This window comes from Camelus bactrianus, chromosome 1, assembly GCF_048773025.1.
Source record: "Camelus bactrianus isolate YW-2024 breed Bactrian camel chromosome 1, ASM4877302v1, whole genome shotgun sequence".
NCBI classification, from domain to species: Eukaryota; Metazoa; Chordata; class Mammalia; order Artiodactyla; family Camelidae; genus Camelus; species Camelus bactrianus.
Window position 1 is genome coordinate 57,102 of NC_133539.1, and position 17,930 is coordinate 75,031.

The 17,930-nt window shown below is 42.2% G+C and overlaps 1 protein-coding gene across 4 annotated transcripts in view; it reads right to left on the reverse strand.

Annotated features, from left to right (window-relative positions):
• Window positions 1-16,920: 16,920 nt before the first annotated feature.
• The window catches only part of PRMT2 (protein arginine methyltransferase 2), a 31,136-nt gene continuing 30,126 nt past the window's right edge, over window positions 16,921-17,930 (reverse strand). For all 4 annotated transcript variants that reach the window (XM_074374472.1, XM_010966476.3, XM_074374407.1 and 1 more), the window contains one exon: window positions 16,921-17,444. In XM_074374472.1, coding sequence (XP_074230573.1) covers window positions 17,317-17,444 — 128 coding nt within the window. In that variant the 3' untranslated portion in view covers window positions 16,921-17,316. The remainder of the gene's footprint in view (window positions 17,445-17,930) is intronic.

The window sequence follows — 17,930 nt, forward strand, 5'->3', positions numbered from 1 at the left end:
CCACAAGAAGGGGGCTTATAGGAGGGTCTCAGCTACAAGCCGAGTCACTGGGCTTTGAGTTACCGCTCCACAAGTGGCTCCTTTCCTGGAAAATTTACTTGTGGGGCAGCCTTCTCGGTCAACTCAGAGCTTCAAAAATGTCTAGTTTGATTTGGTGTGAACTAATGTAGTATGACGGGACCTAATTTGATCCTATTGACTTTGAGGAGGCTGAATTAGCTACTGTCCAGCCCTATTTCCAAAACGCACAAATATTGCCAAAAAGGAGACCCCGTGAGGTCAGGCAGCCCTGCACTGGAGGCCTGGTCTCTGGTGCAGCTCCTTGCAGACTGAAGACCTGGCATGCAGTTTGCAGAGATCACTGATGCCCTTGCTCCTTGGATGGTGAGAAAGACACCAGCTGGAGTCACAGCTCCAAGAACGTGGTACAGACCGTGGGAAACCCCTTGTCCCACCGGGGCCAAGGCATGCATGTCTGCACGATCGGGCCACGGCTCAATGAACAATAATGCAATAATGTCTCCTGGACCCAAGGAAGCAGCCCAGACACGCCCTTGCCCTGTCTGCTGGGCTTCTGATTTCTCAGATCTGATGCTCACAGTTCTGGTCTCTTCCTCTGGTCAGCGCTGCCAGCAAGCCTTTCCTGCAACAGTAAATGCCTCCTGCCTTCCCATCTCTGGGCTCCAAATTCACAACACTATGTTGAATATCAAGGGTGGTAGAGGCATCCTTGCCCAGTTTAAGATCTTATGGAAAAGTGTCTTAATAGGTCATCACTCAGCTGTTGATGGACACTTAGGAAGCTCCCATATCTCAGCTATTGCAAATAATGCTGCTATGAACAAACACCCTGACACTCATATTCTCAGAGGGACTCCAAATATAATGCTATCCTTTAGGATTAGGCTGGCCTGAGATGGGTGATATCGGGTGTAAAATATGCACTTAGCATACAATCCATCAATTGTACTCCTGGGCATTTATCTTAGAGAAATGAAAACTAACATTTACGTAAAAACCTGTACACAGTTGTTCATAGTAATAGCCAAAACTGCTGTTTAATTGCAAGAGCCCAAACTGCAAGACAGCCCTAATGTCCCTCAGCAGGTACGTGTAAGTTGGTACCTCCACACTGGGAGTCTTACTCAACAATAAAAGGGATTAAGCTCTTGAGACAAGCAACAACTTGAATGGACCTAGAGAAGAATGCTAAGTGATGAAAAGAAATCCCAAAATATTATATGCTATAAAATTATATTATTGTATTTAGATAATGTTTTGCAGAAACAAAATTATACTGATGGAAAACAGATTTATGGTGGTGATCTGGGTGTGAGTATAGAGGTAGCATGAGGGAGACCTTTGTAGATGAAACAATGTCGTGTCTTGATGGAGTCAGTGGTTACATGAAGCTACACGGTGGTAAGGTGACATGACTACACGTTACATCCATGTCAAACGTTTTTACATTGTACTATAATTGTGAAAGATGCAGCCATTGGGGAAACTGGATGAAGGGCTAATAGGATTTCTCTGTACATCTTTTACAACTTTCTGTGAATCTACAATTTTTTCAAAATAAAAGGTTTAAGTTTTAAAATGTAAATTTTTCATGTGTTCAAAGTTGCACAAGTTATATCACTGAGTATGTACTGCAAATTCAAATAAAAATTATGGTCTGGTCGTTGAACAAGATAAAGCTATACGCTTGTTTGAATGGAAATTTCAGAAATCTGAAATTCAGCTCTGAATAGCCACCACCCCAGCCTCACAGATGCGGCACAGTGGCCAGCGTAACACTGAATACCGGCACAACATCTGCCAGCTGAGAGAATTAAACTTCTGATTACCTTCCTGTCGTTGTTCTGGAACCCTGAAGGATAATTACCGAGCTTTAACTCAGGAACAATCTATTATTACCTCAGAAGATAATTGGGCACTTGAAAATAATCAGCCTAATAAGTAACAGGAGACACAAGGCATCAGAGAGGGCGATTTAGACTCCTGTGAACCTGCCAGACTGGGTCCCTGTGCACAGGACATTTCCACTTTGGATAACAAGCTGGTTAGTGCCCCATGGGAGATGAAGTCACATAGCTCCTTCCCCATAACTCTGGCAGCATATCATCAGTTTTCAGAACCGCCTGTGAGTCACCCCCCTTACCGGGTGCTACCCAGACTGGCTTTGGTAAGGACACTGGTGTGACTGGGGTCTCAGGGCTGCAGAGGAGATATTAAGCCCTTTCTGGAATTTCTTCTGAACATTCTATTCTCTTCTTTCTAAATCTAAAGTCATTCTCACATCGCTTACATTCCCCTCTCTATTTCAGTTTCTTCTTTGTATTGATTTTTTGTGGCATGATTACATTGTGGTTTTACTCTACGAGCTAATTTGTGCTCTCTCTTTTTTCTTCTTTGTGAGTTTGGCCAGAGGTTTGTCAATTTTATTTACTTTTTCAAAAAAACAGCTTTTGGTTTGGTGGTTGATTTATTCTATGGTCTTGTTAATTGCTATTTTATTTATTTCCTCCCTAATCTTTATAATTTCCTTCCTTCTCCTGCCTTTTGGGTTTTGTTTTGTTTTGTTTTGTTTTGTTGTTGTTCTTTTTCTAATTCATTCAGCTGGTGGGTTACATCATTTATTTGAGATTGTTCTTCTTTTTTGAGGAAGGCCTGTATCACTATAAACTTCCCTCTTAGCACTGCCTTTGCTGTGTCCCATAAATTTTGTGTGGCTGTGCTTTCATTGTCATTTGTCTCAAGGTGTTTTTTAATTTCAGCTTTGACTTCCTCATTGACCCATTGTTTTTTTTTTAATAACATATTGCTTAATCTCCATGCTTTCCTTTTTTTCTCCTTTGTTTCTCTGTTGTTGATTTCTAGTTTCATGGCATTGTGGTCAGTAAAGTGCTTGAGATAATTTCTATCTCCTTAAAATTGCTGAGGTTTCTTTTGTACCCAAGTACATGATCAATCCTGGAAAATGTTCCATGTGCACTTGAAAAGAATGCATATCCTATTTTGGGGGGGTGTGAAGCTCTGAAAATATCCACCAAATCTAATTTTTCTATTGTATTATTTAGTTTCTCTGTTGCCTTATTTATTTTCTGTCTGGAAGATCTGTCTAGTGATGTTAATGCGGTGTTAAAATCTCCAACTATGATTGTATTCCCATCAATATCCCCCTTTATCTCTGTTAGTAATTGTATTATGTACTTAGGTGCTCCTATATTGGGTACATATATATTAATGAGTGTAATATCCTCATCTTGTATCATTCCTTTAATGACTATAAAGTGTCCTTCTTTATCTTTCTTTATGGCCTTTGTTTTAAAGTCTATTTTGTCTGAAATCAGTACTGCAACACCTGCTTTTTTGGCTTTTCCATTTGCATGGAATATCCTTTCCCATCCTTTCACTTTCGATCTATATGTGTCCTTCTCCCTAAAGTGGGTCTATTGTATGCAGCATATTGAAGGTTCTTGCTTTATTATCCAGTCTGCCACTCTATGCCTTTTGACTGGAGCATTTAGTCCATTAACATTTACAGTAATTAATGATAGATGTGTGTTTATTGCCATTTTGAACTTATCTTTGCAGTTGAATTGGTATTTCCTCTTTGTTCCTTTCTTCTTCCTTTTGTGGTTTGGTAATTTTCCTTTGTATTATCATGAATTTTATTTAGTTTTAGTGACTCCCTTGTAAGTTTTTGGCTTGTGGTTTCCCTCTTTTTTAAGTCTATTAGCCCATTACTATAACTGTTTTTATTAAACTGATAGTAACATGATCTCAAACCCATCCTACCAAGAAAAAAATTTTTTAAAGAAAGAAAAAAAATTCTGTATTTTCCTGCCTCCCTCTCCCACTCTCAATGATTTGTATGTCTACTTTTATGACTTTGTGTTTATTTTATTTGTAATTTATGAGTTATCACCTTTCCAGTTGTGACTTTCTCATTTCTGTAGCATCCTGCTGCTTTTCTATTTAGAGTAGACCTTTCAATATTTCTTTTAGCATGGGTTTAGTGTTGCTAAACTCTTGTAGCTTTTTCTTGTCTGTGAAATCTTCATGTCTCCTTCTATCCTAAAGGATAGCCTTGCTGGATAAAGTATCCTAGGCTGCATCTTTTTTTCATTCAGAACTTTGAATATATCTTGCCACTCCCTTCTGGCCTGTAGTGTTTGTGCAGAGAAATCAGCTGAGAGCCTTATGGGGGTTCCCTTGTAACTCACTCTTTGCTTTTCTCATGCTGCTTTTAGGGTCATTTCTTTGTCCTTGACTCTGGCCATCTTGATTATGATATGTCTTCATGTGGGTCTGTTTGGGACCCTCTGAGCTTCCTGCACTTGGATATCTGATTCCTTCTTTAAGTTTGGGAAGTTTTCAGTCATGATTTCTTCAAAAACCTTTTCAGTCCCCTTTGATCTTTCTTCCCCTACTGGGACCCCTATTATGAGAATATTGGCATGCTTTATATTATCCCATAGGTCCCTTATGCTATTTTAATTTGTCTTTATTTGTTTATCTTGTAGCTCTTCTGATTGGGTGCTTCCATTGTCCTGTCTTCTAGGTCACTAATTCGTTCCTCTGCATTATCTAGTCAGCTTTGCACAGCCTTTAGATCATTCCTCATCTCGGTCAATGAGTTTACCCATTCTACTTGGCTCTTCTTTATAGCTTCAATTTCATTTTTGACATATTTTATATCTCTAAACACTATCTCTTTTAATTCCTTCAGCAATTTGATCACTCCTTTTTTGAAATCTTGATCTAGTAGGCTATCAGTGTCTATTTCATTGATCGTTCTTTCAGGGGATTTCTCTTGTTCTTTTAATTGGAAATGGTTTCTCTGCTCCTTCATCTTGCTCATACCTCTCTGGCACTGTGGTCTATGGAGTATCAGTTATCTATTGTGGTCCTTAAGGAGTTTATCTATCTAATGCCTGTGTAGGAATAAAACTTAGGGGAAAAAAAAGAGAGAGAGAGAAGGAATTTTAAAAGAGGGGAGGAAAAAAGGTTTGAAAAGAGTGTATAATTAATAATAGAAGAGTAAGTTGAAGCAGAATAGCAATTGGGTTGAGACATTCTTTTAAAGCCTTTAAAAAAGGGGGAAAGAGGAAAAGATGTATTTGAAAGCTGTGTGTAATCAATAACAGGACCTCAAAACCCAAGAGAAATAAAAATGAATTAAGAAGTAAAAATTAAGAGGGTAATAGAAAATAGAACAGGTTAAAAACACATTTAAAAAAAAAAAAAAGGGAGGGGGGGGTTGGTGTTCTCCTGGAGACTGTGTGCTTTTAATGTGAAGTCTTTCTGTCTTTGTCCTGTTTTGGAAGCTCAGCTTGCTGTTTCCAGAGGCCCCCCGTTGGCGCCCTCGTCTGTGCTGCTCCCAGTGCCTGTCGGCAAGCAGATCGCGCCTCCTCCCAACACTGGGTCAGGTGCAGCTCTCCTCTGCCGTGGGCGGGCAGGTCACTGCCCCTCCCGATGCCGCAGTCAGATGTTGCAGACTGGCCAGGTAGGAGGGTGGGTCGCGCCCCCTCCCAGCACCGTGGTCAGGGTCTGCGTTCCTGCCGGAAAGGCAGGGGGCCGCCCTCCCTCTCCCAGCACCAGTCAGTCCGCTGCTCTGTGCTGCTGCGCGCTCCACCTCGGGTCGGCGATCCGCAGGCGGGCTCAGGGAAGACCGAGGAACAGCCTTGTCCCTGCTCCAGGCCAGAGCCCAGCTCCTTGTTTGTCTTGGCGGAGCAAGTTCTCTGAGGGACCAGGACGGAAGGATCCTATCTGCCTCGGGCTGTAGACAAGTCTCGGTCTGGCTTTTGAGGCTGCTAAGTCCTTAGGTGCGGATGCAGGTTTCGCCCCCGCCCCCACCTGGGTGCTAAGCACCGGAGGATATGGCTGCTGTGCCTGAGCCCCGCCTCTCTTCCCCCGAAAACTTTCCGTGGGTTTTCAGAGATGGGGGTATACACCCTTCCCCCCAGGGCACATCAACCGTGTTGTTTTATGGAGGGCCCACGTTGTTCTGCCCTGTACACCCACAGCCACGGCGCGCAGCCCCCTGCAGTCCCCCAGGGCTGCCTCAGTGCAGGGGACGCCGTCCTCCGACCAGCTCGGGCAGCCTGGCCCTGCCCCCAGCTGCCAGCCCGCGTCTCAGGCTGGGTGTTGCGGGGACCCTCTGTGCCCGTTTAACTTAGTTCTGCCAGTCAAGGGCTGGTCTGTACAGATCCAAGACTCGGAGGCTCCCCCTCTGTCCCGCTGGCCTCTCAGTTGGAGGGGAGACCCAAAGAACGAGCGCCAGTCCTCTTCTGCCGCTCCCTCCCCGCAGGACCCGTCCCGCGCTGCTTTGCCTTTTCTTCTTTCTTTTTTCCTTTTCTCCTACCAGATTTTTGGCGTCTCTATCTTTTGAAGAGGACGATGTTCTGTCAGAGTTCTGCAGGTGCTCTGGTTGGCTGAGTGGGTCTGTGGATGTGAGTCTTGGTGCATTTGTGGGAGAGGGTGAACTACCAGTGGCCTTCTACTCCGCCATCTTCTCTCTTCCTCTGTGCACAAGTTTCTGTTTGAACATCTGTTTCCTTTTATTTGAGTATATGCCTAGTTGTACAGTTGCTGGATCATGTAGTAATTCTGTGTTTTACTTATGGAAGACTCACTGAATTCTCTTCTGTGAAGGCAGAACCACTTCACCTTTCTACCAACAATGTCTGAAGGGTGCCAGCTTCTCCACGCATGTGTCATATTTTCCTTCTTTTGGATTATGACAATCCTAATGGGCTTGAGGTGGCATCCCTTTGTGGCTTTGATTTGCATTTCTCTAAAGAATAATGGGGTTGGTCATCTTTTCATGTTCTTATTGGCATTATGAGTATCTTTCCTGGAGAAGTCTCTGTTCAGTGTCTGTGCCCGTGTATTAACTGGGTTGTTTGTCTTGTTGTTGTTGAGCTGTAACAATGTTTTACATATTTCAGCTCCTAGACCCTTATCAGATATATTATTTGCTAATAATTTCTCCCACTCTGAGTAGTCTCCTCACTTGCTTTATAGTGTCCTTTGATGTACACAAATTTTTAATATTGTGAAATCCAATTTATCTGTTTTTTCCTTGTGTTGTTTTGCGCTTTGAATGTCATATTTAGGACACCATTGCCAAATTCAAGTACATGAAGATTTGCTCTTTGTTTCTTCTAAGAGTTTTATAGCTCTTCAGTTTAGTTATTTGATCTATTTGGGGTTAAGTTTTGTATATGATGTGAAATAAAGGCCCAGCATCACTCATTTGCATGCAGGTATTCTGTTGTCCAGCACTGGACACTGTTCTTTCCCCCACTGAATTGTCTTGGCATCCTTGTCAAAAATCACCTGATCACAGATGTACAGGTTTATCTCTGGATTCTCTCTCCTCTTCCACTCACTGATATCTCTAGCCTTGTGCCTGTATTACACTATTTAGTTATTGCAGCTTTGTAGAAAGTTTGAAAATCAGGAAATGTGAGTCCTCCAACTTTGTTCTTTTTAAGATTGCTTTGGCAATTTAAGGTCCTTTGAAATTCCATAGAAATTCTAGTATCAGATTTTCCATTTCTGCAAAATGGACACTGGGATGTGGGTAAGAACAGACTTGAAGCTGTAGGTCACGTCAAGGAGCACTGCCACCATCACGACACTGAGTCTCCCAAACCATGGACATAGGGTGTATATTGGCTCATCTGGGCCTTCTTTAATTTCTTACTACTGTGTTTATTAGATTTAGTGTATAACTCTCTCACCTCCTTGGTTAAGTTCATTCCTAGGCATTACATTCTTTCTAACACTATTGTAAATTCCGTTCCTTAATTTGGGGGGGTTGTTCATTGCTGGGGTATAGAAATACAATTGAATTTTGTGTGTTGATCTTGGATCCTACAACTTTGCTAAATTCATGTGTTAGTTCAAGAAATGTCTTCTTTTTGGCAGGTTCTTTAGGGTTTTCCACATACAGCATCATGTCATCTATGAACAGACATAGCTTTCCTTTTCCTTTCCAATACTGACAATTCATTTCTTTTTCCTGACAAATTGCTATGGCTGAAAATTATAGCGCAGTGTTGAATGGAAGTTGTGAGAGGAGGCATCTCTGTCTTGTGCCTGATCTGAGGAGAATGGAAGCTTTCAGTCTTTCACCTGCTAGTACGGTGCTGCATTCAGGTTTTTTCATATATGTCCTCTCTTGTGTTGAGGAAGTTCTCCTCTACTCCTAGATTATTGAGTGCTGTTGTTTTGGTTTGTTTTTTTTTGTTTTGTTTTGTTTTTTGTTTTTTCAGGAACAGATGATAATTTTTTCAAATTCTTTTGAAACATTATTGAGATGATCACGTGGATTTTTCCCTCAGTGCATTGATGTGGCCTATTACACTGATCTTCACATGTTGAACCACTCTTGCACTTCTGGGAAAGATTTCACCTGATTGTAGCATGCCATCCTTTTAGTATGGTGCTGGGTTCAGTTTGTTCTGACCCTGTTCAAACTGTGATTCACCCTGCCCTTTCCACCTGGGGGTGGAAGTAGAAATGGACAGACCAGCCAGTCTCTTCTCCAGATAGGCTACAACAGTAATAGGGGCAGTTTGGTGTCACCTGAATGGGTCCCTGGGGTACCTGGGCATGAGGCAGAGGTGGGAGGAGCGTTAATGACAATGACATGGAGGCATTTTGAGGCCACTTTTTGAAGTCTTCTTCCCCCTGTTAGATGTCATGCCTGGAAATAGCCAACATCCCCTGTGCCGTGCAGCCACAGATGTTGTAAACAGAGACTAAAATCCTCTAAGATAATGAATTTCAGACCCAAAGTATTTGAGATACAGTAGGAACTGCTAGTTTCAGCTCAGTTTTCATACCTAAGCTTCCACCGTAGGCAACCCAAGAAAGCAGAGGAAATTAAACTTAAAGCAACTGTAAGAACATAAATAATAAAGATCAGAGCAGAAATCTATGAACTCAGAGCACAGGAAAACAGTAGAGAATATCAAAGATCAAGAAAGTTCGTAAACCTCTAGACAGTTTGGCCAAGAGAAAAAGAGAAGACATAAGATACAGAACAGGAACGAGCAAGAACATAACTAATGATCCCCGAGGCACTTAAACACTAGTGAGAGCACAAATGCCACAACCGACTCAAGCTTGTCAGTCTGATAACTCACACGAAGTGGACCGATTCCTCCAAGGACAAGCCACCAAAAGTCACTCAGAAGAACTAGGTAACCTGAATACCTTGTGCCTATTAAAAAAACTGAAGTTATGTTTAAAAACCTTTTGAAAAACTCCAGATCCAGATGGTTTCAGTAGCAAATATGCCAAACGCTTATAGAAAAATACCAGTTCTACACAAGCTCTCCCACAAAATGCAAGGGAAAGGAACACTTACTGAATCACTTTTTAAGGCGACCTGTATTCATGTCAATAGTCGATCAGAAAATGACAGACCACTCTCTCTCATGAACACGACACAAAAATTCCAAGCTAAATATCAGCCAATTGAATCCAGCAATATATAAAAAGTGTCACTTTTAAAATTTCAGCTATACCAGTGGGTGAATAGTTGTAATAATAAGACTGACTCTGTTTTTTGGATGCTTGCTGTCAGCTTTTAGGCATGTGTATTCACTTTTTCCCCGTGACTCATGTCTGGTCAAACTGATAAGGAATCTAAGGGCTCCCTCCTTTGGTGCAAGTAAGAGATTCAAAGCATTCAGCCCCTGCTGGCAGGTGTGAGCCCTCACCCAGGCCGCATCTGGATCACAATAAAAAAAAATAAAAAAAATAAAAAAATAAAAACCCAGACCAATTTCCTTTATACTCCTGCTCTAGCCGTTTTGAGATCATCTCGGGAGCTTTGTCCTGCTCTCCCAGACAGAGCCTCAGCATGTGAATGACAAGCCTCTCCCTACCCCTTGACCTGTCAGTGGCATCATCAGTCTCAATTTATGATTAAAGGGAACAGTCGAGTAGAAGGATACAGGAGTCACGAGACACATCGGTAGGCAGTAGAAGGCACTGCAGTGTGTGTGCACTGACTGCAGGGAGATTAGGGTAATTCTGAACTCTCTAGTCTCAGCAGATCAGTGGAGCCCACGCTTCAGATTGGAGATTTAGAATGAGATGAAGGTAATCTATAACTTGGCCGTTGATTTTGAATGTGACCATAATATCTTCTTTTATCTTATATTAGTTAACCTTATAACAAACGTGACAATAAAATATAACTGAAGTCAGATATGTTTTGTGCCACATATTTATGTATGCTTCAGTAATTATATATGCTCATTTGTAAAAATGAGCTATATAATACAATAAACATTTGAGAGAATATCATTGTACAGATGCTACTGGCATTCACTATGCATAGAACGGTAAGAGGAGTTACAGTTTTAAGTAAACTGTCTCTTAACACATAAAGATAGTCTTCAGAATCAGCAGAACGTTTCTAAGAGAAACTGACTGGAATAAATGGTGAAAACATGATACTTTCTGTTTTCATAAACGTTAAATTCTGCTCTTTAAGTATCTTGATGGTCCCTTGGTCTGATGTAGCTAAACATTTGACCATCTTGCAGGAAGTCTCCTGGAAAATTAATACATTCACAGTTATTCTGAATCTTTACATTCGTAATCAAATTATCTGTCTATAGGACGTGCTGATCTTGGTTTGAAGATCTAAGAGAGACTGAAAGACTATGATTTCCAGTGACGTGATTTTTGGGATCTTCTTCACCTTTCAAATTTGTATTGGGTTCATGGGGAATTCCTTGTTATTTTTGTTGTATATGTACATCTTCTTAATTCTCCCTCATAAGAAGAAGCCCGCAGATACGATTCTTGCCCACCTAACTTTGGCTAACACCCTATCACTCATATTCAGAGGGGTCCCAAATATAATGTTATCATTTGGAATTAGGCCCGAGATGGGTGATATTGGATGTAAAACAGTGCTTTACATTCAGAGAGTTACCCGAAGTATTTCTCTGTACGCAACCTCCCTCCAGAGTACATTTCAAGCTGTGACTATTACTCCAAGTAATAGTAAGTGGGCCTGGATCAAAACCAAAATTTCTACGTTTATTCAACCCTCTTTACTTTTTGCCTGGATCATCAACATGATCATTTATACTGAGATCATCTTAAGAACTGTGGCCAACAGGAATGCCACTCATGCTGGTCCTGGGTATTACACCGCTACTTGTAAAACCAGTGCCTATAACCAACATCTGGCAGCAACATTTCTAAGCACAACATTCACTCGAGATTTGTTCTTTCTCTCTCTAATGACATGTAATAGTATCTACATGGTGAATATTCTTTTCAGACATCACAAAATAGCTCAGCATGTTCGCAGTACCATCCACTCTTCACGAGGCTCTCCTGAAAACAAAGCTACCAGTGTTATTCTCATCCTGGTGAGCTGCTTTGTTTTATTTCACTGGACCAATACCTTTCTTACTGTTTATTTAATTTTTGTGCAAAAGAAAAACTGGCACCTGGAGAACTTTGGTAATTTCATTGCATCATGTTACCCTAGCATCTGTCCTTTCTTGCTGATTACAAATGAAAATAGAATTTCCGAGATAAATTACATCAAAACAAGGATGAGGATTTTCTCTTCCTAAAGTAATTAAATGATCATATGACCACTCCTTAGCATTCCTCGCACCACTGGAGTAATGTGCCTGAGGACAGAGTAACCTGTTTATCAATGACCTGAGTTACATTTTAGTTCCCCCCTGGACTGAGTTAACAAGGCTTAGGTTATGATGTCGTGTGTATAAGGTTTAAAATTTTAGAAGACAGTAACATATAAGTAATGTAGAATGCTTTTTAATAGAGGAAATATTATTAAATCATAAAATTACAGAAATTGATACATGCTGTTACTTTTGAGTATAAGGTAACCCTGACACTAAAGTAGGTGATGAGATATGCGTGTTATTTAAATTGTGCTCTATACCTTGGGATGTCAGAAATACTACATATTTAGTTTTTAAAATAAATAAAATTCTTCATATTTGCATATCAATTCAGAAATGTCTTCAGACTATGCAATAATTATTTACCTGCATCTAAGATAAAGTGAAAAGACATAAACATAAACAGCATCTCAGAACACCTAAGAGATTTTTTTATGTCCTGAGGACTATTGAGCATACAGGTGAACTTGGGCTCTGAATTGAAGATTAAAAAATCAAGGAGGCCAAAAACACAATGTCCATGATCTAGGTACCCCTGAATGTAAGACACATGGGAGAGTCTCACAATTACCGGTTCCTCCACAGGGCAACATGCTCAGCACACAGCACAGCGGAAGAGTTCATGTAGACGGTTTGGGACAGGGTTAGGGGTTCAGCTCTGAGTCTGGGCTTGGGGTTGGGGTTAAGATTCTGACTGGGTTTGGCTTTGGGTTAAAGTTAGGGTCAATTATACCTCAATAAAGCTGAAAACTTTTAAAGAGAATTCAATTTCTTTTGTCTTTAAAATAACTAGAGTAGATCCTGTTATCTGCCACAGAAACCTGATGGAGTAGACATTCTTTTTCCTATTCTTACCTCTAAGTATAACTAAAACCCCTGAAATTATATACAAAACAAAATAAGAAGACAGCACGATATGGAGAAACTTGATACACAAGGAATTACTTGGTTGTGGATTTCTTTTTGTTTGTTTTGTCTTGTTTTTGTTTTGTTTCATATATCCTAGATTTGAACCTGGAAAAGACAATATTGGTTATTGACAAATGAGACGAGCACACACAACAAAATCCTACAAAGAAACAGGGGAAGGCTCTTGACATTAGTCTTGACAATGATACTTTGGAATCGACACCTCAACGATAATAGCACAAGCAGCAATAGCAAAAAACAGCAAGACTACACCAAACCAAAACACCTTTGCACAGCAAAAGGAACAATCAACAAAATGAAAAGACAGCCTACAGAATGGGAGAAATTATTTGCAAATCATACGTCTGATAAGGCGGTGATATCCAAGATATATAAAGAACTCTACTACCTTTTTTTTTTTTTTCTTTTTTGCTATGATGTGTACATTTTATTTTAAAAGAGTTGCAGACAGAAAGAAACACACTGGCTTGGCCAATATTCAGGGTCCTGTAGTTCTTTTAAGGCACAGTGTTATAATGCTTTATAAAATGTGATCCTACAGTATCTCATGCCTGGTAACACTGATACTTATCACTTAACAATCCCCTTACTCTCGTGATGTTATGATTTGAGTAGACAGAATATAAAATAATGGGTAATTTTAAAATAATGACTGCATTAATTATAATAAAGATAAGTGCCTTAAAGCCCTCAACATAGTTACAATTATAGGTATAATTAGCCTACACTAATCACTTAAAATCAATCTCACATTACTAAGATGACCTTGTGCCTGACTTGCCTAGGACAGTCCTGATTTGTGTCCACGTCCTAGTGTAATTGTTACCAGTGCCTACTTTCACTCCTTAAAAACTCTTGGCAAACTATGGTTTGTCTATGTGTAATTAACTACAGAATAATTATATTTTTTAAATTTTATGAATTTAGTGTTCAGTCTGGGACAGGAAATACCAACTGTCACCAAAATCTGGAAACTATGATCATCACAGTATATAATATTTAATTAACTTAAGTAATTTTCTTCCACTGAGAGCCAAAGTAAATTTTGTAAGTGAATTAACTCTACTACATATGAGACTATAAAAAAGATATAACTTTAGGTTCACCAGAACCCAGAAAATGGAAGGAGAGTGATGAAAACATACACAAAGTAGGCTTCTCAAATTTGGGAAGAGAAATAAACATACAGATTCAAGAAGCTGAGTGAATCGTCCAGTGAGGATTATCGTCCAGCCTTCAGAGCTAGTTGGATTTGCGTAGCTGGATTTTGGACAAGCCTGGGGCCCACCAGGCTTTTTTTCCTTCCAAGTCCCCCTTTGCAATGGGAGAGTCCATCGTACGCCTGTTCCATCACTGTGTTTCAGAAGCACACAACTCGTCTGGCTCCACAGGTCAGCGAAAGAGGAATTTTGCCTCTGGATGCATCCCACCTTGAGTCGCACATATATTTAGTTTTAATGAGACTGAGATGTGACTTGGGACTTCAGACTTGATGCTGGAGTGAGTTAAGACTCTGGGGACTGTTGGGATGGAACGAATGCATTTTGTACATGAGGACGTTAACTTGGGGGCCACGGGGCAGAGTGCTATGGACTAAGCTGTGTTCCTCCAGAGTCCCTACGCTGAGGCCTGTCTTTGTCTTTGAGCTGCTGCAGCAGAGTGTCATGGATGGGGCGGCTTACAGACAACAGAAATTCACTTCTCACAGCTCTGGGAGCTGGGAAGCCCAAGAGCAAAGCACTAGCAGACTCATCTGGTGAGGGCGCACTTCCCTGTTCAGTCTCCCTGCTGTGTCCCCACCCAGAGGAAGGGGACCAGGCTGTTCTCTGGGCCTCTTTTATGGGCACAAACCCCATTCCTGGGGCTCCATCCTCATAATCTAACCACATCCCTTTGTTGGTTAGATTTCAACACATGAATCTTGGGGCAACAGACATTCACTATAATGCAAAGCCCTAACCCTCAAGGAGACCGTATTTGGAGATGGGGCTTCGAAGAAGTAACTATGGTTCAATGATGTCACAAAGGAGGAGCCCCGATCCAGTGGGTGGGTGTCCTTACAAGGAGACGCCAGAGAGCTCACTCTCCTCACCACGAGAGAGCACATCGAGAAGGCATCGTCCGCAAGCCAAGAAGACAGTCCTCACAGGGAACCAGGTTGGCTGGCACCTCAGGGACTTCCCAGCCTCCAGAACTCAATTCCTGAGAACTAAATTCCTGTTGTTTAACCCACACAGTCTAAGGCATTTTGTGTTGGCCACCCAAGTTGACCAAAATGCTCTAAATCCTCCATCTCAGTAGCTGATAGAATAAGCAGACAAAAGTGTCAGTCAAGATCCAACTAGCTGAACACGACAACAGCTTTGTCTAAACCACATACATAGAGCTTTATATTCAGCAACAGTCCAACACACGTTCTTTTCAAGTACATGTGAAAATGACCAGTATCACTGAGTCATAAAACAAGAGCCAACACATTTCAAAGCACTGGAATCACTCAAGAGTTTGAGTTTGTTCTCCGACCACACTGAAATTAAGCTAGAGAGCACTAAGAAAAGGTAACTAGAAAGTGCCACCTTTTAAAATTAAGCCGTGCACCTCTAAATAATCTGTGGTACAACAGAAGAAATCATAACAGAAGTTAGGAATATTTGGAACTGCATGACACTGAAAGTGTATCACAATATGTTGTTGCAGCTAAAACAGTTCTAGGGGAAAATTCAGTTTTTGATGCATGAATTAGAAAAGGAAAAAGATTGAAAATCAATAATCTAAGCTTTTACCTCATGGGAAAATAAACCTTAATCCTCCTCCACATCAATGGCAAAAATCAATTCCAGGTAGAGAGTTGATCTAAGTGGAAAGGATGGAATAACATAGCTGTAAAAGAGAGTGTCGGAGAATATCTTAGTGGTTTGGAACAGGCAAAGGTTTCTTAAGCAGGACACAGCAAGTGTTAACCTTACAGAAAAGTAATGTCAAATTAGACAAAATTTAAGTTTTGAGTTTGATAAAACTTCTGTTTATCAAAAACACTTTAAAGTAAGCAAAAAACAACCCTCAGTAGTAAAATAGGCAGAAGCCCTCAGAAGCACTCCAACAACAGGGCACCCTAATGAGCAGCGAGTACATGAAGCCACGCTGCCTCAGGAAAACGGACCCTCGGTCGTCAGCGTGGGCACCCACCAGAGAACATGGCCCGCAGTGCGTGTTGACGAGGGTGGGCGCTTTGCAGCTTTCCCAGGGGGCTGTAGTGACGCAGGTCCTCTGACTCTGCACAACCATCTGTCATTTCTAGGGAAGCTGAACTCCTAAGTGTGTACCGAAAACAAATGTGTAAACACATGTGCACCACACAAATGTGTGCGCACACATGCACCAACACACAGAAAGGTGTACACATATGTGCACCAAACACACAGAAATGTTCCCCTTCACCCCAGTCATAACAGCTGGACACCGAAAACAACCAACACTGGAATAAGACACGTACATTGTGTGCATGCAGACGGTGAAGCACACGGCTCATGGATGAATCTCACAAACACATGACCTACAGAAGGCAGACACCGAGGGACCGGCAGCCCCCAAGAACACCGCATGGAGGGCTCAGAGGGTGGACGTGGGTGCTCAGAGTCATGGAGGCTGGAGGTCCCTACTACATCAGGGCCCGGCCCAGCGTCTGGTGGGAAGCGTGCTCTGGTTCGCGGACGCTCCTGCTGGGCCCTCACGTGTAGGTCAGGCAAGAGCTCTGCGGGGCCCTTTATAATAAAGGCACTAACCCCTTCACGGGGCACCACCTTACGACCTCACCACCTCCAAACACTACACTGGGGGTTAGTTTTCAGCACATGAGTTTGGGGAGGACATGAACATCCAGTCTACTGAAAATTCACTAAGTATACAATTCCACTCATACAGTGTTGGAAACCAGGCTAAAGCCACTTCCAGTCTTAGAAGCCAGGCACCACCTTGGGGGTGGTTCTGAGAGGAAGGGCCAGTTGGGACCCCGAGTGTGTGCAAGGGTTTTGGCCTGAGCGCTGGCTACATATTTGTCTACTTTGTGGAATGTCATCCATCTGTACGCTCACAACTCGTGCGGTCTGGGGTATAGATTTTATATTCCAGTAAACAGCTGAAAGTCAAATTGACACACACCCAAAAACCTAGACATGGACCCACTGGCGTGAAAGTTTCTTTGTAATATTAGATGAGAAAGGTTACAGAGCAATGCACACAGTTTGACCCACCCAGTAAAAAATACTGTACATGCACAGAAGCATTCATTTATTAAAAAATATTTATTGAGCATGTACTATGTGCCAACACGTAATTCGTCTGGAAGACATCGCTACAGCCGGACCACCCCATGCAGAGCCGCATCGCATTCATTGCACCTCCAGCCCCGCACGCCCCACAGCTGGGCGGCTGAGCCAGGGACAGGAAGAGCACATGGACACACGGTGCACAAACAGCCACCTTCACAGGAGGACATGGTTGACGTCTGTGTCCTGTGAGCTCAGAACTAGACCTAGCTCAGGGACACTGTGCCACCAGCTACCCACAGGTGGACACTAGGCACACAGCCCGCTTCTAGGGACGGACAGGGCAGTGACACGGCAAGCCCGTGGAGCCCGGGGCAAGGCTGTTGTCACTCCATCAGAGAGAAAGTGGCGGCTCACAGGACACGTTCCCATCCGGGCGCGTCTTCGCTGGTCACGTCCGAGCCTCCAGGACCACACGCTGCCTTCCAGACAGAGCTTGTTTGCCCTGTCACCTCCAGATTGGAAAGACTTTCTCCCCAACCTGAAAAAGACAAAGAAAACAAACCAATCAGGTAATAAATCATTTCAGTTTGACCAACATGCAGTATTTCCTAATAATCATTTAGTATTTTCAAGAGTCTGGCCTTCAGGTACAGACTTTAACAACAAACATTTCAACTTGTCACATAAAATGAGCATAAAACAAAGCACAAAATAGGTGCTACAAAGTAAAGGGAAACTATCTGATTATTTTCTTCTCTCTCCTACATTAACCTGGAGTCTAAAGGAGAGGACTTTCAGTGGCCCACCCAGCCACACATTCACTCCAGCCCTCACACCACTGCCCATGGCCAAGGCACTGCGGTGGGCGCAAGGCCCTCAGCAACTCTGCAGCCGGGGGTCTCCTGGGCTGGGACGGGCTCTGTTCTCACTGACTGGCCGTCTCACAGCATATGACTCACCTTCCTGCTCCTCCGCTTCCTGTTCTGTAATAAGAGCACCCACTGCCCATCACGACGATGAGAAA